The sequence below is a fragment of the Triturus cristatus genome, chromosome 1_1 (assembly GCF_964204655.1).
Source record: "Triturus cristatus chromosome 1_1, aTriCri1.1, whole genome shotgun sequence".
Classification (NCBI taxonomy): Eukaryota; Metazoa; Chordata; class Amphibia; order Caudata; family Salamandridae; genus Triturus; species Triturus cristatus.
In genome coordinates, this window is record NC_140579.1 from 889,630,331 (window position 1) to 889,653,572 (window position 23,242).

The 23,242-nt window shown below is 47.2% G+C and overlaps 1 protein-coding gene across 2 annotated transcripts in view; it reads left to right on the forward strand.

The window, feature by feature from the left end:
- C1_1H14orf93 (chromosome 1_1 C14orf93 homolog) overlaps positions 1-23,242 on the forward strand; it is a 726,790-nt gene that overhangs the window by 678,844 nt on the left and 24,704 nt on the right. The window contains exon 8 of one of the 2 annotated variants that reach the window (XM_085650686.1): positions 16,168-16,366. The exons of the other annotated variant lie outside the window; for it this stretch is intronic. Within the exon in view, the coding sequence (XP_085506812.1) occupies positions 16,168-16,199 (32 nt within the window). The 3' untranslated portion in view covers positions 16,200-16,366. Of the gene's footprint in view, positions 1-16,167; positions 16,367-23,242 lie in introns of those variants that run through there. 2 annotated transcript variants of the gene reach the window in all.

The following is a 23,242-nucleotide window of genomic DNA, read 5'->3' on the forward strand; positions in this document are numbered from 1 at the left end:
AACTTTTTCAGACGGATACTGGTGGTAACTGAGTCTGACTAACCAGTCCTAGAGCCAATGTTAAAAGACACTCAGAATACAGTGACTACACCTACACACACTAGGGAACACTATGCGTTGGGGTCCCCCTGTGATTAGCATGACCTCCTCTGTAAGCCCCTAGTATATAATAGGGCAGGGGATTAAAACTACCTCTTAAAACGCGCCACAGGGCGTGTTTGCACACGTAACCTCAGGCCCTGTCCCCTCCATTTCCCACTGTGTAAACACGCCCTGTGGCCATTTTAAGTTGGGAGATTAAGTCCCCTTGAATCTTGAGGGTCCCTAGGGTCCAACTAGACCACTAGGTACCTCCAGTAAGCGCCACAGAGCTGCTTTGCAGAGAGGTGTAAAAAGTGGCACGGCCTGGACCACCTCTCTGCAACGCAGCTCAGTGGCGCTTACTGGAAGCACCTGGTGGGCTAGTTAGCCCCCAGGGGCCCTCAGGATTGAAGGGGAATTATTTCCCCAACTTAAAACGCGCCATAGGGTGTGTTTGCACACGTCACCTCAGGCCCCGTCCCCTCCCTTACCCACTGTGTAAACACGCCCTGTGACAGTTTTTTAAGTTGGGAGATTAAGTCCCCTTGAATCCTGAGGGTCCCTAGGGGCAAAATAGCCCACTAAGTACATACAGTAATCGCCATTGCAGAGAGGTGTAAAAAGGGGCACGGCCTGCACCACCTCTCTGCAACGCAGAGCAGTGGCGCTTACTGGAAGCAAGTGGTGGGCTAGTTGGCCCCCAGGGTCCCTCAGGATTGAAAGGGAATTATTTCCCCAACTTAAAACGCACCACAGGGCGTGTTTGCACACGTCACATCAGGCCCCGTCCCCTCCCTTCACCACTGTGTAAACGCGCCCTGTGGCCGTTCTAAGTTGGGAGATTAAGTCCCCTTAAATCCTTAGGGTCCCTAGGGTCAAACTAGCCCACTAGGTACCTCCAGTAAGCGCCACAGAGCTGCTTTGCATAGAGGTGTAAAAAGGGGCGTGGCCTCAGAACACCTGTCTGCAACGCAGCTCCCTGGCGCATACTGGAGATACCTGTTGGGCTAGTTGGCCCTCAGGGACCCTCAGTATTGAAGGGGAATTAATTCCCCAACTTACAACTGGCCCGGGGGCGCGTTTGCAGAGTGCTGCAAGGAGGGGGTGTGGCCTCCATCGCGATGCCGGTCTTTTATTTTTTTAAGAAGGAGGGCTGTGTGGCCCCCCTTCTTTTTCAAATGTATTGGCCCTGGGGACCCCATCCCCCAGGGCCTGCACCCTAATTTTTGTTGTTGAAAAAAATACATTTGGAAGGGGGCCGCGTGGCCCCCCTCCCAAGGCCTTAATCGGCCCCAGGGACCCCAACCCCCGGGTCATGGCCTTTTTAAAAAAAAAATATTTTGGAGGGGGGCTGCGTTGCCCCCCTCCTCAGGCCACTTTTGGCCCCAGTGACCCCAGTCCCCCGGGGCCGGCCTTTTTTTTTTACTATTTTAAAAAATATATATTTATAGAAACACCTAGGACATGCTGGACAAACCGTATGTACCTATCACCATGACGATTTGCGTGATATTCATTAAAAGGCGACTATGCATACAATGAATCCACGTGGAATGTATTTACAACGCTAGTGAAGCTCTGACGTGTCTGACGCCCTACTGTGCCTAATCCCGGCGCCCCCGTCGGTGGGTACTCTCCAAGTAGACACTCTTGTCGTTTATTTATACAAACATGGGTAGCTATTGACGGGCACATTTAATACACACGCACACCAAGCCATTCAAAGGGGATTCGACAAAAATTCAACCAAACTATGCAAGAAACCCCCCTCACGGTTAATAAAACACACATCCACCGCCGGATGTGTAATACTTTTTATTTTACTCTCTGGAAAGGAGACGAACCTCACTTGAGAGTCAAAGCATGCTCCTGGCTGAGACCAATGCTGTGTTACACCCACCAGTGCCCGCCGAGTGCCACACACCTCTGTGTTGTATTTCACCAGCTAGTGCGTATGCTATGACACTCTCTAGCCCATGTGCACTGTAACACCACCCCGTGAATACGTCATGCCACACTTGCCTTCGCACGGGTTATATTGCCCCATCTAACGTGCCTTCCTCGATGCCTATGTTATAAAGCACAGCGCTATGCCATACATATTACAATCGGGGATCGATATCTTTGTCACAGTGCATATGCAACGTTACACTCCCCAGCACATATTTTATATTACAACTTTAGAGACTAGTTAGGTTACACAACACTGCCCTGTGCATATTACACTCCAAGGCGCATATCGCATAGCACGCGCTAGTACCTGTGCTATCTCGTGCTCTCCAATGAATCTGCCATTGCGCACAATGTATTGCATATTATATTTCACGCCCGGTTCATCTTATATCACACTTTTTGGTGCATAGTTTATACCATATACTATATCTAGTTTTCATTTTCAATCGTGCTCTCAGGACTATGTTCTATATAACACTGCGTCCACCTACCCTTTTCACGGGCATTACATTTTGCGATGGGGGTGGAGGGTCAGGGGGTGTTTCTGCCAAGTGAGCCCAGAGTCACAGTCACAAACGTCCTCTTCTTCCTGAATAAAAGTGAGATTATGTTGCATACGTGTTCATATTTTAAGTAGTTCGCACAGACACACATTTTAAAAACAATAAAGTTCCTAATACCCACCTTCTCTGAACAGTTAGCTTGCTGCCCCATCCACCTCCTCCCTATCCTCTGTTGTCTGAATCCATGGATTAGCCTTCTCCCTCCTGCCATGCATGGTCTGATGTGCTGCCACTGCCCTCCATTTAGCATGATGTACCAGTCCACTCCTCCTGCCCTCCATTGCCCAATTCTATGGCCCATCATTGACCTCTTGCTTAGCCTCTGTGCTTAGCTTGCTGCCCCGATTCTCCTTCCTCCTGCCCTCCGATGTCTTTGTGCATGCCCCTGCTCCATCCTTTTTGCCCACCATGTTCCATGGACCTGCCACTCCTATCTACTCTGAGTGTTCTGTTGAGCTGCCACTCCCCTCCCACCTGCCTAGCATTGTCAGATGACTGTAACCTGTCCCTGCCACCTCCACCCTGCCTGTCCACATGCCATGCCCCTATCCCCTTCCTCCTGTCCTCCATGGTCCATTTTACTGCCACACCCTTCTGCCCTCCCTGGTCTGTTGTGCTGCAACTGTTCCTCCTGCCTGCCCGAGCGGTCTATTGTGAGGCCCCTTCCCCTGAACTCTCTTGTCTGTGCCCAGGTCCTGACCCTCCCTTCTATTCTCCATGGTCCTTTGTGCTTGCCCCTGCACCCTCCTTCTTGCCCATCATAGCCATTGTTCTGCCACTAACCCTCCCGCTTGCCATGCATGGTCTTCTGTGCTGCCATGGCCCCTCCCACCTTCCCTGTGTGGTCAGCTAACTGCCTCTGACCCCCTCCCACCTTCCCTCCATGGTCTGTGTGTATGCCATCATAGTCTCACTGTTGCTCTCCATGGTGTGTCTTGTTTCTAGTGCCCATCCTGCCTGACCTCCATGGTCATCTTGCTGCTCCTGCCCTGCCCCCAGTCCTCTGTTTCCATGTGCAGATCCCTATTCCCTCCCTCCTGGCTTGTCTGTTCCATTGTAATGCCCCTGATCCGTCCCTCCTGCCCTTTATGCTCTGTTATGCTGCAGCTTTCTCTCCTGTCTGTCCATTATGTTCAGCTAGCTACCATTGCCTCTTTCCCCTCTGTTCTCTGTTGTCCATGTGCATGGTCCTGTCCCCTCCCTATTGCTTTCTATGGATTGTTGTGCTGCACTCCCATCCCGCATGCCCTGTGTGGTGTATTGTGCTGCTGCAAACCCTGATGCCTGCCCTGTAGGGTCAGTTTGGTGCACCTCTCCATGTCCCTCCTGTCCTCTGTTATCCGAGTCCATGTCCCTACCCCAATTCCTCCTACCTACCATGATCCAATGTACCATACTTGCGAACATTTTGAACTTGGTAAGAGGGAGATTTTGAAAAATAACTGGGGTATTGATTTTCCCCTTTGAGTTACATTGAAAAAGAGGAGATTGTAGACAGGAGACAGATCAAATAAAACCCATTTGAGCTTAAAAACATTGGACGTTTCCTGGCTGAAACGGGTCTGTTGGCATGTATGGTTGTACTACCACTGCCTCTTCCTTCTGCCCACAATGTTCTATTATATTGCCACAGCCTCTCTTGCCAGTCCTGTATTGTTGGTTTGTTGCCCCTGCCCCCCTTTCCACTGCCCTCCATAGTCTGTTGTGCTGCCACTGCCCTTCCTGCCTGCCCAGTGTGGTCAAATTGTTGCCTCTGCACTCTCCTACCTGCCTTCAATTTTCAGAGTCCGTGCCCCAGGCCTCTGCCTCTCAACAATATCCCAATGAACAACTAGATTGCTAACATTCTATATTTATTACAAAAGTGTGGAACGCCTGACGTCATCTTGATGTAATCAAAACTGTAATACCTAGAGCATTTCCTTTAGAAATTACATATATGAGAGGGTCTTATTTGCATCAAAATTATGGTTAGTGCTCTAAAAAACTAAAATGAGGACATATTTTCTGAGTTTTCAAATAGCGACAAAGAACTTTTAAATTATTTGTAATCTTTGTTTTTTTATTCAGTTGACCACTTGATTAAATGTTGCACCTAGGGGAGAGGATGTGGCGTTACTTCCAGAGCTGCAGACTTTGCAACTGGGGAACCAGGTTGGAGTTTCTGCTTCAGCTCAACATTCTGTGATTCTGGTCAAATCACTTAATCTCCCCATGTCTACAACCAAAATGAATTTGATCTTGTGTGATGTAACCAATGCTCATGTAAAGCACTCCAATACCTGACAAGTCTGCACTATATAAAACTGCAAATACACAAAAAATAAGTGTTTTGCACACTTCTGTCATTGGGCTACATATGGGCTACATCTGGGTGATATTTGTGCTGCATTTGGGCTCTTTTGTCTCTGGTGGCCATCTTGGGAGATTTATTTGTTATGAAGTTTCCTAATTTCCTCATTTACTGCAGTTTCCTCACTAGGAAATACTTTCAGTTTTTTACTTTGGTTCCATCAAGAAGGCATTCAGATGTGTCACACATTTGCCATAAATTCTGAATGTTAGCACTCTAGTTGCTCATTAGATCACTGTAGTAAAGCTACTGCTCACCAGGAAAGTCTGCTGCTGGTATTCAAAGTGCATGTTTCAGTCTGCATGTCAGAATTTCTTTATGAAATAGAAGAGGATTTGAGAAGTCAAAATGTGCCCTCATTTTTCTTTCTGCAGCACTAATCATAATTTCTATGGCAAAATGGACCCCCTCATTTTGTTCCTTTGTAAATTAAATGTTTTAAGTGTTACAACTTTATTCCAATCAAGATGGCTTCAGGTGTGCCATACTTTTGTCATAAGTAAGACTGTTAGCGCTCTAGTTTTCGTTAGAACACTCTGGGACATTCTGTCATTGGGCTATACTTGGGCTACATCTGGGTGATATTTGTGCTCCATTTGGGCTCTTGTGTCTCTGGTGGCCATTTTTGGAGACTTATTTGTTATGAAGTTTCCTAATTTCCTCATTTACTACAGTCTCCTCAGTAGAAAATACTTTCAGTTTTTTACTTTGATTCCATCAAGAAGGCATTCAGATGTGTCACACATTTGACATAAATTCAGAATGTTAGCACTCTAGTTGCTTAGTAGATCACTGTAGTAAAGCTACTGCTCACCAGGGAAGTCTGCTGCTGGTATTGAAAGTACATGTTTCAGTCTGCATGTCAGAATATTTTAATGAAATAGAAGAGGATTTGAGAAGTCACTCAAAATGTGCCCTAATTTTTCTTTCTGCAGCACTAATCATACTTTCTATGGCAAAATGAACCCCCTCATTTTGTTCCAATCAAGATGGCTTCAGGTGTGCAGTACATTTGTCATAAGTAGGACTGTTAGCGCTCTAGTTGTTCTTTAGAACACTATGGGAAGTTGCAGTAGAACACAAAGGAATCAACTGACAGTCTCTGCCCTCGTTGGATGTACATGTTTTACTGACAATGTCAGACTTCATTCTCACATGACTGAGAAAGATAATGTTAATTTACAGAAAATATGCTCTCAGTTTAGTTTATAGATCACCTTCCAAACCTCTGTGGGAAAAGCATGAGAAAATAGTTTTCTCTCAAACATGATTCATGATATCACAGCAGAAGGCTTTTTCACATCGTAAAATCACCTTAGAACACACCACAATTCCTAAAATGAGTATGGTACCATCAACAAATGATTTATAATGTAACTAAAGTCTTAAAACCTTCTATTAACTGCAATGCTTTTTAATGAGGTGCTATCATGTATATTGGTCCCAAGATGACAGCCAATCAGATCTCACGATGAGATGTGTAGTTAGGCTCCGCCCAGATATATCTACCTTGTTAACTCTAATTTTCTCAGGAACTTCTGAATTGAATTACACCATTTAAGCAAAAGGCACGAGTCTAAACTGAGGACTACCTCTTTGCCAAATTTGGTGTAATTCCGTTCAGCAGTTCGGGCTGTAGCTGCGTCAACAGGTCCTATGGGAAAATGCATGGGGAAAACGCGTTTTGGTACCCCACTTTTTTCTTGGCCCCCGCCTGACGAATCACCGTGAAATTTTCAGGATAGGAGTGGACCAGAGCTGGCCAAAAGTTTGGAAAATTTAGTGAAGATTCGTCAATCGGCGCCAACGTTATTCCAAATAGAATGTTGCGGATTTCCTATAGAAAATAGGTCCTAACTATAACTGGCGACTGCAAGTAGGTAATATATATATATATATCTTATCTACTGGCGGTCGCCAGTAGATAGTTATAGTTAGGACCGTGTTTCCAGAGGAAATCTGAAAATTCTATTTTGAATAACTTTGGCGCCGGTTGACGAATCCTCGCGAACTTTTCAAAACAAATGGGGCGCTCCGCTCAGCTCCTACCCTGAAAGTCTCGGGGTGATTCGTCAAGCGGGGGCCGAGAAAAAAGGGGGGTCCCAAAACGCGTTTTCCCCATGCATTTTTCCATAGGACCTTTAGTCGAAGGTACAGCCCGAACGGCTCAACAGAATTACTTGAAATTTGGCAGAGAGGTAGTCCTCAGGTCAGGGAAGTGCCTTTTGCAGGTCTGGTGTCAATCTGTTCAGTATTTCCTGAGAAAATAGCATTTAAAAGCATATAAATATCTATACGCGCGCACCGTGCGCGCACGTTACCGTGCGCGAGCGAAATTCTGATTGGTTGTTAGATGTCGGTAAACATTCGAATCGGTCGAAATCAGGAAGTGTCAGCCGCCATTTTGTCTCTCGCACTGAAAAGGAAAGGGGGAAAAAAGGTGGAAAACGTGAAAAGGGGGCACGGAAGAGAGTTCCTGACCCCCTAGCCTTTGTCAGGGGGTCACAGAAGGACCCCCAAGGGGAAAAAAAACATTTTATTTTTTTCGAAAAAAATCGCGGGGTGCGTGCACGGTGAAAAACCTTGAAAAATAAATAAATAAATACATAACTTAGCATTTAAAAAACCGTACAAATTCACTTAAAAAACCATAAGTTTCACATACGTTATAGTTAGGAATTAGCATTTAAAAAACCTTGCAAATTCACTTAAAAAACCATAGGTTTCACACAGGTTATAGTTAGGTGGATATTTCACTCGTAAAAAACCAATGAAATTCCCCCGTTATAGTTAGTTCAGATAACTATAACTCGCGCGACCGCCACTCTATCACAAGGATGATGTCATCAGTGATGTCATGAGTGATGCCACTGACCATGTCATGAGTGATGTAATATGTGACGTCATGAGCAGTGGATTGCGGGCGTGCGAGTTATAGTTATCTGAACTAACTATAACGGGGGAATTTCATTGTTTTTTTACGAGTGAAATATCCACCTAACTATAACCTGTGTGAAACCTATGGTTTTTTAAGTGAATATATATATGGATACATGTACTCTTTGACTGCTGGCCATAATTAAAACTACTTTTGATATCTGCTTTCTCGACTTGAGGGCTTTCTTTGTGCTATAATACGGCATGATTTTCATTTGGAATAGTTAAGCGGTGACGTCGCTAGGAAGTCCTGGCCCACCTGGAAGGGCGCCTTTTCTCTTCATGATTCATATGGATGTATATATATATATATATATATATATATATATGTGTATATATATATATATATATATATATCACGCTCCTGCTTGTACCAGTTCATGAGAGGCACTCGAACCGCAACATGGAGCTGCAAGCTTCAGACTCATTTTCAGGTACGAAGGATGCCAGCCGACTGATAACTTTCGCAGCCATTCACCAGTGCTGTCTGACGCGTTTCGAAGTCATCTTCTTTCTCAAAGGCTCCTGGTGAAAAGAGCACGGTCCGGTCACGTCCTGGTACGTACACTTAAATAGGGCGCCCCTTGATGGGCTGTTCTGCGCAGTGTCATGCGCTATGGCATCAAGCTGTACATGCTGTGTGAGAGCTCGATTGGCTATGTGTATGGCTTGAGAGTGTATACAGGAAAGGACACAACTCTTAATCCTGTAGGTTGCCCTCCCACGCTAGGGGTCACAGGAAAGATCATATGGGAGCTTGTCCAGCCACTTCTTCACAAAGGTTATAACCTTTATGTGGACAATTTCCATACAGGAGTAGAGCTGTTCAGTGAGCTTTACAAAGCTGGCACCATGGCTGGCGGTACAATTCGTTGTAGCCGCAAAGGATTTCCGCAGGAGCTTGTTTGCAAGATGCTCCAGAAATCCCAGAGCACTGCGTTGCCTTCCAACGAACTGCTCGCAGTCAAGTTCTCAGATAGGCATGACGTGTACGTGCTCACTACAATTCATGCTGAGAGCACTTCCCCTGTCACGGTTTGGGGTGAGATGGCCGAAGTCCACAAGCCCACCTGTATACTTTATTACAAGTACATGGGCGGAGTGGACAAGAACGACTAGGTTCTTCAGCCATACAATGCGAGTCGTAAAACTTGCACTTGGTATAAGAAGCTGTTTACGCACCTGTTCCAGATGGCAACATACAATGCGCATGTTGTTTATCGTGAGACCACCACAGGAAGACTCATGTCTTTCCTTCACTTTCAGTTGTCTGTGATTGAAAGTCCCACTGCTACATGTGTTCTGGAGGATGTGGCAAGGCTGCAGGAGCGACACTTTGCTGATAAAATTCCTGCAACACCCAAAAAGGAGCGAACATGTCGTTGTTCTAAAGTGTGCTCGATGCAGAGAAGGAGGCAGGAGACTCGTGTTTACTGTCCCCAGTGCCCAAGTAAGCCTGCCTTCTGTTTTCCTACTTGCATTATGTTGAATCACACTAAAGCAAAATACTGGGAAATTGACTGAGATGGAGCTGCCAATAGGTAAACCTTTTAATTGGTGTGAATGGATACCTACTGTCTGTGGGCCACTCCTTTACTACGCAAGCAGCTGCAGAATATTTCTTCCTCTACTTCAGGAATTCATGGACTTCTCAACACCTTTATCTGTTTTCAGAACGTGGTAGTTGTTCTGTTCGCCAATTGACAAGTGCATTATAGTCCCCACGCTGCACATACTGGTGGACAGAACATATGCCACGTTGTCATGGAGTTCCCGTGTTTCACATTCAACCGTTCTTCGTAGTTTATGTTGTTCTCTTTAGGAAGCTTTTGAAAATTCCTAGGCTCCTAGGATGCTTGGTTCCAGTCTAGGGAGGACCTGGCTTGGCAGTTCGGGCTGGACTGTTCCCATGAGGCACAGGGTCAAGACTGATTTGCATATGGCTGGGTTCAAACTGGAATGTCATGGTGAGCAAAAAAACTATGGATTTAGGCCCAGATCTTGTTCCTGGGGTGAATGTATGACATTGTTCTGCATTCTGTCCATCAACTGTTGTTTTTGCATTTGTCAGCCCGAGTGGGACGGGTATGCTCAGACGTGAGTCCCGTGCTCTCCATGCCACTGGAATCAAGCTATCCCGGCTGAAGAGGGGTGATATCCCGAAACCGGTCCTAGGATGCTTGGTTCCAGTCCAGGGAGGACCTGACTTGGCAGTTCGGGCTGGACTGTTCCCATGAGGCACAGGGTCAAGACTGATTTGCATATGGCTGGGTTCAAACTGGAATGGCATGGTGAGCAAAAAAACGATGGATTTAGGCCCAGATCTTGGTACTGGGGTGAATGTATGACATTGTTCTGCATTCTGTCCATCAACTGTTGTTTTTGCATTTGTCACCCTGAGTGGGACGGGTATGCTCAGACGTGAGTCCCGTGCTCTCCATGCCACTGGAATCAAGCCTTCCTAGCTGAAGAGGGGTGAAACCTGCTCGGCGGCCAGCTAGGGAAACCGATCAAACCCACATATTTCAGAAAACTAGACACCCGGGGGGTTCCAAGGAGGTATGGCTTGCGTGGATCCCTCAACGTTTTCTTACCCAGAATCCCCTGCAAACCGTAAATTTAGCTGAAAAAAATCACTTTTTCCTTACTTTTTGTGGGGGAAATTTGTGGCATCACCGGGCTGACACGAATTTCCTACCACCTAGCGTTCCCCCAGGTCTCCCGATAAAAATGGTGCCTCACTCGTGTGGGAGGCCCAAGTAACCGCGACCGGCTAGGGCCCAAAACGTATTGAGGCGACATCAAAATTGCCTATCACAAAACAACCTAGTTTTGTAAGGGGGGTCACCTTGGTTTTTGGCCCCGTGCTTGGCGGCCAGCTGGATTCCACTGGGTGTCTAGTTTTCAAAAATATATAGGTTTGCTAGGTTTCCATAGGTGCCGGCAGAGCTAGGGTTCAAAAACTACAGCAAGACACTTTGCAGAAAAAGGGTAATTTTTCATTGTGAAAATGTGCTGTGTTCACGTTGCTTTTTCAGCCGTTTCCTGTCGTGAGCACTATGCCTACCCACACAAGTGAGGTACCGTTTTTATCGGGAGACTTAGGGTAATTCAGATTTGTAAAGCAACTGTTATTATCTATTGACTTTCGACGCATTTCTGCCTTCCAAATGAAAGACAATGTGTAAAAAAGAAGTCATTTTGAAAAATGACCGATAATTCTCATGCTAGTATGAGTATTCCCAATTTCTTTCATACCGAATTGTCTATGTATACATTTTCCCAGAATAATTGTTATATACCCGGTACATAATAAAAAACAATTGCAAGATGCTGGTCAGTTTTTGGCTCTGGGTTCGTAGGGTTCTTGGGGAACCTAAAAGTCCTATATATCCGCACAACCAGTAAGGTCCAGTGTATGTAACGGTATATTGCTTTCAAAGAGCTGTCATAATTAGAAGTTACAGGTGAAAACGTTGACACAACAGGCTGTTTTTTTCAACTAATTTTCCATTTTTCCTACATTTAACTGTTAGTTTCTATAAAGAAACCTTGATGGATTTACACAAATGACCCCTTGCTGAATTCAGCATTTTGTCTACTTTTCTGAAATGTATAGCTTTCCAGGATCCATTATTGCTTTCATACCCATTTCTACCATTAACTGGAAGGAGGTTGAAAGCACAAAAAATAGCAAAAACTGTGTAAACATTTTTAGTTTTCTGCAAAAGTCTGTCATTCCCTAAAAGCAGGGAAAATGGTGATTTCAGCCCCACAAACTCTTTTTTTTATACCATTTGCAGGGAAAAACCCAGACGCTTTAATTTGCAGCACTTTTTTCCCATTTTTCCCCAAAAACCCAACATTTAGCTGTATTTTGGCCAATTTCTGAGACCCCTCCTGGGGAATCCACAAACCCTGGGTACCTTTAGAATCCCCATGATGTTGGAAGAAAAGGGCGCAAATTTGGCGTGGATACCTTATGTGGTCAAAAAGTTACAGAGGCTTAATCGCGAACTACTACAAATAGCCAAAAAAGGGCTTAGCACTGGGGGAGAAAAAGCCCAGCAGTTAAGGGGTTAAATACCCCCTAAAGCCTCAAGATTACCATTTGCATACCAATAACTATACAACCCCAAAATTCTAAAATTACCAAATACCCATACCCCCTAAACCCTAAAATTACCCCTGCACCCCAAAACCCAAATCCACCCTGAACCCTAAAAATACCCCTGCACCCCAAACCCACCATGAAATTACCCTGGTCACCCCAAACACACCCTGAACCCTAAAAGTACCCCTGTACCCCTAAACCCACCTTGAACCCTAAAAATACCCCTGCACCCCAAAACCCAAACCTAACCTGAATCCTAAAATTACCCTGGGCAACCCAAACCCTGAACCCTTAAATTACCCTGGTCACCTCCAAACCCACCCTGAACCCTAAAAATACACCTGCACCCCAAAACCCAAACAAATCCTGAACTCTAAAATTACCCTTATCACCCCAAAACCCAAACTCACTCTGAACGCTAAAAATACCCCTGCACCCAAAAACAACCCAAAACCCAAACCCACCGTGAACCCTAAAAATACCCCTGCACCCCAAAACCCAAGCCCACCCTGAACCCTGAAATTACCCTGGGCACCCCCAAACCAACACTGAACCCTAAAATTACCCTGGTCACCGCAAAATCCAAACCCACCCGAACCCTAAAAATAACCCTGCACCCCAAAACCCAAACAAACCCTGAACTGTAAGATTACCCTGTTCACCCCAAACCCAATCCCACCCTGAACCCTAAAATTACCCCTGCACCCCAAAACCTAAACCCACCTTGAACCCTAAAAATACCCCTACACCCCAAAACCCAAACCCACCCTGAACCCTAAAATTACACCTGCACCTCAAAACTCATCCTGAACCCTAAAAATACCCCTGCACCCCAAATCCTAAACTCACCCTGAACTCTAAAAATACCCCTGCACCCCAAAACCCATACCCACCCTGAACCCTAAAAATACCCCTACACCCCAAACCCCACCCTAAACCCTTAAATTACCCTGGACACCCTAAAACCCCAAACCACCCTAAACCCTAAAATTACCCTGGGCACCCCAAAACCCAAACCCACCATAAACCCTAAAATTACCCTGGGCACCCCAAAACCCAAACCCACCATAAACCCTAAAATTACCCTGGACACCCCAAAACCCAAACCCACCTTAAACTTTAAAATACCCCAGCACCCCAAAACCTAAAACCCACACTATACGTTAAAATTACCCTGAGCTCACCAAAACCCAAATAAAACCTGAACCCTAAAATTACCCTGTGCACCCAAAAACCCAAACCCCCTGAACCCACAAAAATACCCATGCACCCCAAAACCCCAAACCACCCTAAACTACCCTGGGCACCCCAAAACCACCCTAAATCCTAAAAGTACCCTGGGCACCCCAACACCCAAACCGACCCTGAACCATAAAAAAACCAGCACCCCAAAATCGATAACCCACACTATACGATAAAATTACCCTGGGCACCCCAAAACCCACACTGACCCCTACAATTACCCAGGGCACCCCAAAACCCATTCAAACCCTGAATCCTAAAATTAGCCTGGTCACCCCAAAACCCAAACCTACCCTAAACCCTAAAATTACCCTTGGACCCCAATACCCACACTGAACTCTAAAATTACCCTGGGCACCCCAAAACCTATTCAAACCATGAACCCTAAAATTAGCCTGGTCACCCCAAAACCCAAACCTACCCTAAACTTTAAAAATTATCCCTGGACGCCAAAACCCTAACCCACCATAAACACTAAAATTACCCTAGGCACCCCAAAACCCAACCAAACCCTGAACCCTAAAATTAACCTTCGTACTACAAAACATATACCCCTACACCCCAAACCCTATACTTACCTTATACTTGCATGTAAAATACATATGCATTTACCATTCATGCCTTTACAACGAAATTAGTTGTAAAAACATGCGTGGTAAATGCATATGCACTGTAATGCCATGCGTTGTAATGGCATTGCGGAGTAATGGTAGTTGCGTTGTGATGGAATGAGGGGTAATGGTAGTCATTGTAATAATTGCGTTGTAATGGGTGTTTACCGTCAAATATAAATGTAAATTAATTGAATATATTTATTTTAAATGTAGAACATAAAAATGCTATAGGACTATTAATGTTGAAATAAACAATTAATTAATTTAAATATACTAAATGAGATTTATTTGAAAAGTCCTACCTAAAGTAAAATGTATATATTTATATATTAAGTAGAAAAATTACTATAAATTATGTATAGAATTAGCTTAAATTAATTTGATTATTTTTTTAAACAAAGGTTGAACTTATTTTTAAAGTTAGAAAAAGGACATTCAGAATTCTTATAATAAATAATCTTTTTCAGTTTATTTTTTAACATCAAATTAACTTTTTTTTTTAAGTCAAACTAAATAAATTGATTTTAATATTATTTACTGTAGGCTGGTATTTTAAGTAGGGGTGGGCAGAAAACTCCGCTCTGCCAGCGTAGCGGATAAAGCCAGCCACCCCTGCTCCCCGGCCCGGTCCCTGCTTCTGAAAGCAGCCAGGCCGGGGAGAGCCTCCCCGGGCCCCGGTGGACTCCAGTCCCCAGCGCCCGGACCCTCGACTGGCTTGCAGGACAGGGGGCTCCCGCACCTCTGGGCCCGCCGGACGGAGCACGAGCCCCGGGCCCGGTCCCATCTTCCAAACCCTAGCCAGGCCGGGGAGAGCCTCCCCGGGCCCCGGTGGACACCCTTCCCCAGCACCCGGACCCTCGACTGGCTTGCAGGACAGGGGGCTCCCGCACCCGGGGCCCGCCAGACCGAGCATGAGCCCCAGGCCCGGTCCCAGCTTCCAAACCCTAGCCAGGCCGGGGAGAGCCTCCCTGGGCCCTGGTGGATCCCCGTGACCAGCACCCAGACCATCGGCTAGCTTCCAGGACGGGGGGCTCCCGCACCCTGGGACGCAGCATGAGTCCCGGGCCCGGTCTCAGCTTCCAAACCCTAGCCAGGCCGGGGAGAGCCTCCCCGGGCCCTGGTGGACCCCCGTCACCAGCGCCCGGACCCTCAGCTGGCTTTCAGGATGGAGCGCTCCTGCAGCCTGGGACCCTGGGACGCAGCACGAGCCCCGGGCCCAGTCCTAGCTTCTGAACCCTAGCCAGGCTGGGGAGATCCTCACCGGTGGACCCCCGTCCCCAGCACTCAGACCCTCGGCTGGCTCTATCAATTAGTAATTCCAACACTTTGTTATGCCTTTTTATCCTTATGTCCTTGGTTTTAGAACATGCAGCTGAAATATGTGAAATTGTTTCGCACACATATTTGCAGTATCTACAAGTAGCAAATGTATGATTTCTTCCCCTAGTGATGGATTCTCTAGTATACAGAACATTTGCTCCTCAACATCAGCGCAGCTATGTATTGATTTTCTTTTATTTTATTATGTTTGCTGATCCAAAAAATTTGAGGTTGGATTACTTGCTAAGTATTTTATACCATCACCTTGGACAGGGAGATTTGCCCATTTCTCAAATTCCTCTTTCCTCCAATCATATGTTGCTACCAAATTCAATTAATGACTCAGAAATCTACTGTCTAAAATGCTGAGTTTGTGTGTTTTGATGATGCTATCAATTTTTTCATTGATTACTTCTCCTGCATACATGAATGAATGAGCTATGTACAGATCTGGAGCTTCCCTGAGATACAATAAGCTATTGACTTTGTTTAGACCAATTGTCGTACATAGCTTTGGTATACTGAGGCCCCCAAAGGATCTTTTTGAATACAGGAGACCATCACATGTGTATGCAGGTAGGTGTAGAAAATGTTTGACTTACTTTTTTATTGTTTGATCCAGAATGTTTAAAGCTTTAGCTTCTGTTCCTGTCATTTCCAGTTTAAATGACAGTTTAGGGATCAAATATTGACACAATATTTCTTTTTTCTGTGTGGGCTTAAGTGGTAGATTGTCGAGCTTTTGAGCCCAGTCAACAAGAACCTCATTAATTTTGTTGTTGCTTGAATGGCCGGTGTGTGGATCAAAGTTCAGTCCGAGGTATCTCTCACTTTCTCCTGGATGAATGTTTTCAATTTTTTGTTTTTCAAATTGCCATGGTTTACAGTTGTTAACCATGATCTTATCTTTATGGTGACTTACATAAAATTCATTTTTTTCACATTAAGTTTTAAGCCTGTTTTATTACTGAATTTTTCAATGATTTTCAGATTTGTACTCATTCCTTCCCGGGTGTTGCTGAGTACTGTGATGTCATTGGCAAAGGCAAGAGCGGTGATTTGCTTAATGAGACCATCGGAGCCGAATGTGAAGCCCTTGCCTTCTTTCTGAAGATCACAGATCAGAGGATCCATGGCAATGTTAAACAACAGTGGGGATAAAGAGTCACCTTGCTTAACTCCTGACTTCATTGTTATTTCTGGAGTTGCTTCATTGTTTTTTCCCTTGAAAAATGTTGTTGAGTCAGTGTATAAGTCTTTTATTATGTCTTTGATGCATGATGGAACTCTGTGTCTTTCAAGGCTCTGTAGAATAGGACCATGGCTGACAGAGTCAAAAGCTTTTGAGATATCTAGGAACACCACTGCCAATGAGCTTCTGTTCTTTTGTTCCCTTTTTATAATGTTTTGCAGAAGAGTCCGATTTTCGAGACAACCTCTCACCTTCATGAAGCCTTTTTGTCTTGTATTTATTTAAATGAAAAATGTGAGTCTTTTAGTTAATATTTTTGTGAACAACTTCATGAATGCCGTACCAATGGAAATTGGACACCAATTACTGTTTTTTTTTTAGTTCGGTAATCGGTACATTCTTAGGTATTAGTATCATCCGGTTCTTTTTAATACTGTCTGGTACTCTTCTCATCGATAACCAAGACAATAAGATTCTGGGCAGCAGTCTTGGTTGCCTGCTATGCACTTTATATAAGTCATTCCGACCAATCTTATCAGGCCCCACTGCTTTCTTTAAATCTGATTCATCGAAGGCTTTAGTTATTTCGAGCAGTGTAATTTCTTTACACAGACTTTCAATTTCCCATTCATCTGGTATCCGATCAATTGGGATGAATTTGGGATTTTTCTTGTTTTCTTTTTCAATTATGTCTTTATAATATTGGAAGATTTCATCAGCACTGATTTGGCAGGTGGCATCTTCTGCCCCATCAGTGATTATCCTGGCAATTTTCTTTTTGTCTTTTTGAAACATTGCCTGGTATTCTTTGTAGCTGCCCTTCGCTTTTGCATAAATTTTCTTGTGTGTCCGATTGAGCCTTCCATTTTTCTTATCTTTCTTTGATATCTTGTATTGTATAGAGGTAGTCTGTTGCTCATCTTGAGCAGAGTTCATAGGCTCATTATTGGGTTCGCTCATTGGTTCGGTACGATTTGCTGGTACAGGACTTATATCATTGGTGTTTTCTGATAAATAAGTCACTATCTCATCCATCAGATCCATAGCAGCATCGTGATGCTGGATGTTTTTGGTGTACTTCTCGATTTCTGTGATTCTATCATTCAGTTCATCAAAGTTTTTTATTTTTGGCGCTCGTTTCCGAATGATAAAGTCTCTGCGCCTTTCTGTTGTTACTTCTACTACATTCTCTGGTTCATCACAGGAATCATTCTCAGAGATATTGGATGCTTGCAGTACATCCTTTGCTGATTTTTTGCTCTTATCTCTTCTTTTTTCTGCAATTTGTTTACTATTTTATTGTCAAAATGCGGAACCATCAGTGCATTAATGTTTCTCTTGTTCTCATATACTTTTTCCAATTCTGCTAAAAGCAGTATTTCTTCCTGTGACCATAGTTTTGATGGTTTGCAGCTTGCTAGCGCTGCTATTCTAGCCTCATTTTGCGCTCTTGGATGCGCATGCCGAGCATGTTGTGAAACTCCAATCTTTGTTCCAAATCTGAGGTCACAGAAGCTGCACAGGAATGGCAACTCTCCTTTTTGAGGTCTTCCTTTACATTTTGCATAATGGCATGCAATATTGTGGTATTCGGCTTCTTTGTCACATTTTGAACAATACGTTTTGAGATAGAAGCCTTTATGCTTGTTGGAGACATGTTTCCTCAATTCTTTAAAAGTTCCCAATATGTCTCCACACAAGTCACATTTATACTTTTCGTTTGGGTATTTTCCAATATGTGACTTTTTTTGTGTAGTCACTTTTCTTTGTTAGCTCCTTGCTTGAAACAACAGCCAAGGCTAGCCAAACAGTCCATCCCTAAACGAACCGAGAGTGCCCAATCGATCAGAGTACGGCCAAGGCATCCCGTGGCAGGCCGCCCTGCACGGGGGGGGGGATGCCGGCTTCACATCCCTGCCTGCTCCCGGGGCTAGGAGGCTCAAAGGAAAGGCCCATCGGGAAGGAGCCGAGAGGCAGGAGCAGACCCGGGCGGGCCCGGGTGCTGCCTTCCCCCGTCTCAGAATCGCCAGACCTCACGGAGGTCTGACCGGGCAAACTCAGAGAAAAAGGACCATCGGGAAGGGGCTGAGAGGCTGGTGCGTACCCTGGCCCCTGGGGGCCCCGGTGCTACCTTCCCCTGTCTGTGAATCGCCGGACCTCACGGAGGTCTGACTGAGCAAACTCGGAGTAAAGGGACCATCGGGAAGGGGCTGAGAGGCAGGCGTAGACCCGGGCCCTGGGGGCCCCGGCGGGTGGGCCCGGGTGCTGCCTTCCCCCGTCTCAGAATCGCCGGACCTCACGGAGGTCTGACCGAGCAACCTCTGAGAAAAAAGACCATCGGGAAGGGGCTGAGAGGCAGGTGCGTACCCAGGCCCCTGGGGGACCCCGGCGGGCGGGCCCAGGTGCTGCCTTCCCCCGTCTCAGGATCGCCGGACCTCAGGGAGGTCTGACCCAGCCAACTCAGGGAAAAAGGACCATGGGGAAGGGGCTGAGAGGCAGGCGCAGACCCGGGCCCTGGAGGGCGGGCCCGGGTGCTGCCTTCCCCTGTTTCCGAATCGCTGGACCTCACGGAGGTCTGACTGACCCTCTCCCTAGTAATCCGGAGGAAAATGACCCCCCTTTCTTGTAATCCGTGCACACAAGGTGACAGAGGGGACCCAAGGCGCAAATGTACCCGACCTCCTGGAGCCCTCGCTGGGATCAGGGAGGCAAATGTGCCCTCATCGGGGGCCCCGGCCGGAGCTCCTGAACCCAGCCAAACAAGGGGAGGCTCCCCGGACACAACGGAACCCCGTCATGGACCTTTGGCAGTGCCGCAGGCCGGGGGACGGGGCCCAGGGCTGGAACCCCCGACCCGGGGCCCAGCGGGCCCCTGGACCCAGCAGGGGCTCCCCGGTCCAGAGGCGCCGGGAAAGCCTCGCTCGGCCCGCCGGACGCCGTCCTGGACACCCTGCCACGCGGCAGGACCCAGGACAGAGCCCGTGGTGGGGAGGCCACCCTCCCCGGGGCCCCTGAACCTAGTCAAGCAAAGGGAGGCTCCCCGGGCACAACGGAACCCGGTCCCGGGCCTTTGGCTGTGCCGCAGGCTGGGGAATGGGGCCCAGGGCCGGAGCCCCCGAACCGGGGACCAGCGGGCCCCTGGAACCAGCCGGGGATCCTAGGCCGGGAGGCGCAGGGGTAGCCTCCCCGGGCCCGCCGGACCCCATCCTGGGCACCCTGCCATGCAGCAGGACCCAGGGCGGAGGTCGGGTTGGGGAGGCCGCCCTCCCCGGGGCCCCGGCCGGAGCTCCTGAACCCAGCCAAGCAAGGGGAGGCTCCCTGGGCACAACGGTACCCCGTCCCGGGCCTTTGGCAGTGCCGCAGGCCCGGGGGACGGGGCCCAGGGCCGAAGCCCCCGACCCGGGGCCTGGCGGGCCCCTAGACCCAGCCGGGGCTCCCAGGCCCGGAGGCGCAGGGGAAGACTCCCCGGGCCGCCGGACCCCGTCCCGGGCACCCTGCCACACGGCAGGACCCAGGACGGAGCCCGGGGTGGGGAGGCCGCCCTCTCTGGGGCCCTCAGCGGCCCCGGCTGGAGCTCCTGAACACAGCCAAGCAAGGGAAGGCTCCCCGAGCACAACGGAACCCCATTCTGGGCCTTTGGCAGAGCGGCAGGCCGGGGCCCAGGGCCAGAGGACCCGACCCAGGGCCCGGCGGGGCCCCTGGACCCAGCCGGGGATCCCAGGCCCGGAGGCGCAGGGGAAGCCTCCCCGGGCCAACCGGACCCCCTTCCTGGGCACCCTGCCACGTGACAGGACCGAGGACAGAGCCCGGGGTGGGAAGGCCACCCTCCCTGTGGCCCTTAGGAGCCGCAGAACCCAGCCGGCCAGGGTGAGGCTCCCCATGCACGAAAGAACCCCGTCCCAGGCCTTTTGTGGGCCGGCAGGCTGGGGGAGGGGGCCCGGGGCTGGAGCACCCGACCCGGGGCCCGGTGGGACCCCTGGATTCAGCCCGGGCTCCCAGGCCTCCCCGGGCCTGCCGGACCCCCATCCCGGGCACCCTGCCACGCGGCAGACCCGAGGACGGAGCCCGTGGTGGGGAGGCCACCCTCCCTGGGGCTGCAGGGAGCCCCTGAACCCAGCCGAGCAAGGGGAGGCTCCCCGGGCACGATGGAACCCCGTCCCGGGAGGCCCGTAGAATGTAAAACCTGGTAGCTTGGATATGGAGCCTTTGGAGAATACTGATGTCCTAGACAAGCATGATGATCTCCTGCAGCCCTTAGACAAGGATCTCTTCAGCTGTCTGGTAGTCTATTTTGATGGAGTGGGAGAAGTTTCCGAAGCAGGAAAAGCTGCACCTTGACTCCGTTGCACACTGCATTTCAGCTTCAGTCACCGACTATAAGATGAGGTATTGATCAGGGGAGCAGACCTTGATCACAAACAGGGAAATCCTTCCTCACGCTCAGAGCAGATATTGACGTGTGTACTGTAGGGTAGAAGGAACATGCTGTATGCATGGGTACTGGTGCCCTTTTTTCCGCTTGCGGAATTTGCGAAATTTGGGTAATTCCGTGTTCTGCGGAGAACGCGGAATTGCCCAAAATTCTGCGGCTTCGCGGAATTTTTTCTTGTTTGCGCTTTCAAAATGCGTGTTCCCGAGATATTTCTCCCCGAGCACGCAAACAGCGTTCGAGAACAGGAAAAAAGCATCGCGAACGGGCGAAACAAGCAATTCCGTGTGTTCGCGGAACTTATGCGTGCTCCCGGAGATTTTTTACCGTTTCGCGGAGCTTTGCGTAGCGCGACTATGCAAATTCCGCCCACCCCTGGTCAGAACACGACAGCTATGTATGTTCGCAGAGTATTTTGCTATGTTAAAGCACGCTGCCACTTTCCCACATATGTTTTTTTCTACACGACTGGTATGTTCGTCAGGGCATATTGCCTGCACTTGCAGTGAGGGCATTTTCTCAAGGGCTTAGCATATTATTGGAATGGGGGTATCTGCTCCAGGGCAGCGCATGTTCTCTGCAGATAAAGTAGTGGTTGCCTTTTCCAGGGCCCAGCATATAATCTGCACATAGAGTAGATTTGACTTCCTGGTAGAGTATTCAACCTGTAAATAGAGTCAGGATATTTTGCAGACCTAGCTTGCCATCTTTATGTGCAAAGGGGTAAGTTGCATTGACAGTCACATTATTTTATCATGCAATTAGTAATTCCTTAACAGTTTTGTATTTATTTAATATCATGTATGTTAACATTGTTATTATCATAATGTATTTTTAAAATGTATGATAAATCATTATGATTGTTGTATTTTGAATATGTTTATATAAACGAGGTCTAATAAACTATGCTTTAGTAATAATGTCTGCAAATATGTGCAGTTCATGCATATTTTCTATTCTAAAGGCAAATATCCCCAGAAGATGGTCCAGTTCTCTTCAACATACTGTCTTTCATCAGCTTCAAGTGCTTGTTAGGACTAACCTTCAGTTTTCGCCTTTGATTCGTTTCTTATGTCTATCTCATTCAGAGTCGGTTCATGGTTTGATACGGTGCCTACCCACCTTGAGGACAAGCGACAAGCCTGTAACATTCACGCAGCCGTTGTTTGAAGCCCTCAGAGGTTAGGCTTAGTGACAAAGGTGCATAGGTAACCTGTTCACTGTGTTGCCCATAGATAGCAGGTAGTAAACCATAATCTTCCAGAAGGTGTACTGTCCCCATCCAGCTGTTTTGGTACAAAAATGGGCTGCTTAGGTTGGAAAAGCACTTTTGCCTTGCCCAGTATGGTTTTTCCTGATTAGCCGTGTGCTTTCCTGCAGTGAACCTGGGAGAGGAGCATGTGCAGTGGAAGGGCTCCATTCCTTTACTCTTCTGTTATGCTGCGCTGACGGTAGCTCCCCACAGCGAGCCCCCTTTCTCACCAATGGTTTGCTTCTCCCCCTTGCCCAGGCTACACAATGACTTGGAGCATTGGCAGCGTGATTTCAGTTCCAGGACCTAGGTCTTTTTACTATTTTTAGGGGTGTCACTTTATATCCCACTCCTTGGTGCCAGACTGGCACTCAAAGACCATAGTGGGGTCCAGAACATTTTTGAAAACGTTTAGCTCCTGCGAAGGCGAAGAGACTCCAGAGCGTCCAAGATTCCCTAAGTTAACCCAAATTAAACCCCAAATGGTAGCATTGGACAAAGGGCCAATGTAACAGACATCTAACGCTAAGAGCTATAATAATGGTGTTTGGGTTTCTTTTGTGTATATCTTCTTTGTAGCACAACTATTTACTTCCTTTCTATTTCTAAAGTAAAATAAGCTGGCAGGACATTTATGTTATTAAATGCGTTAGTGAATCTGAGTTTCATACCCTTTCCGTCTCCAGGAGTATACCTTTAGTGCAGTATGCCTTGAGTGGAGTATGCCTTCACTGGTCACCTTCACTAACATATGAAGGTCATAAGCCTAATGGAAATACCTTCCTTCTGGGAATACAATTGGCCTTTTTTCAAAGGAATCATCCTCAGAAATTTGGCCACTGAGGCACGTGCTGATGGGATAAAAGTCTGAAAAAAGGTAGTGCTGGTTTACTTAAGCAACCATTACTCTGGAGGGAGATGTAGGCAAGGAGTCCAAGGCGTATTGCAACAGTTGTGTGGAGGTGAGTCTATTTACAATGAAATACAGTAATACAAGCAGTGGCGGCTCCTCCATTAAAGCAGAGGAGTGTCGTCCCACTGCTCTTTGAGCAGTGAAAAAACATAAAAATAAAATGATAATAAGACGCTATTATCATTTTATTTTTCTGTGCAGGACTCAAACCAAGTTGGATCGGGCTGAGCTCACCAGAGCAGATTGAGGAGTGGTTTGCAGTCCCTAAGTGAGCATGAC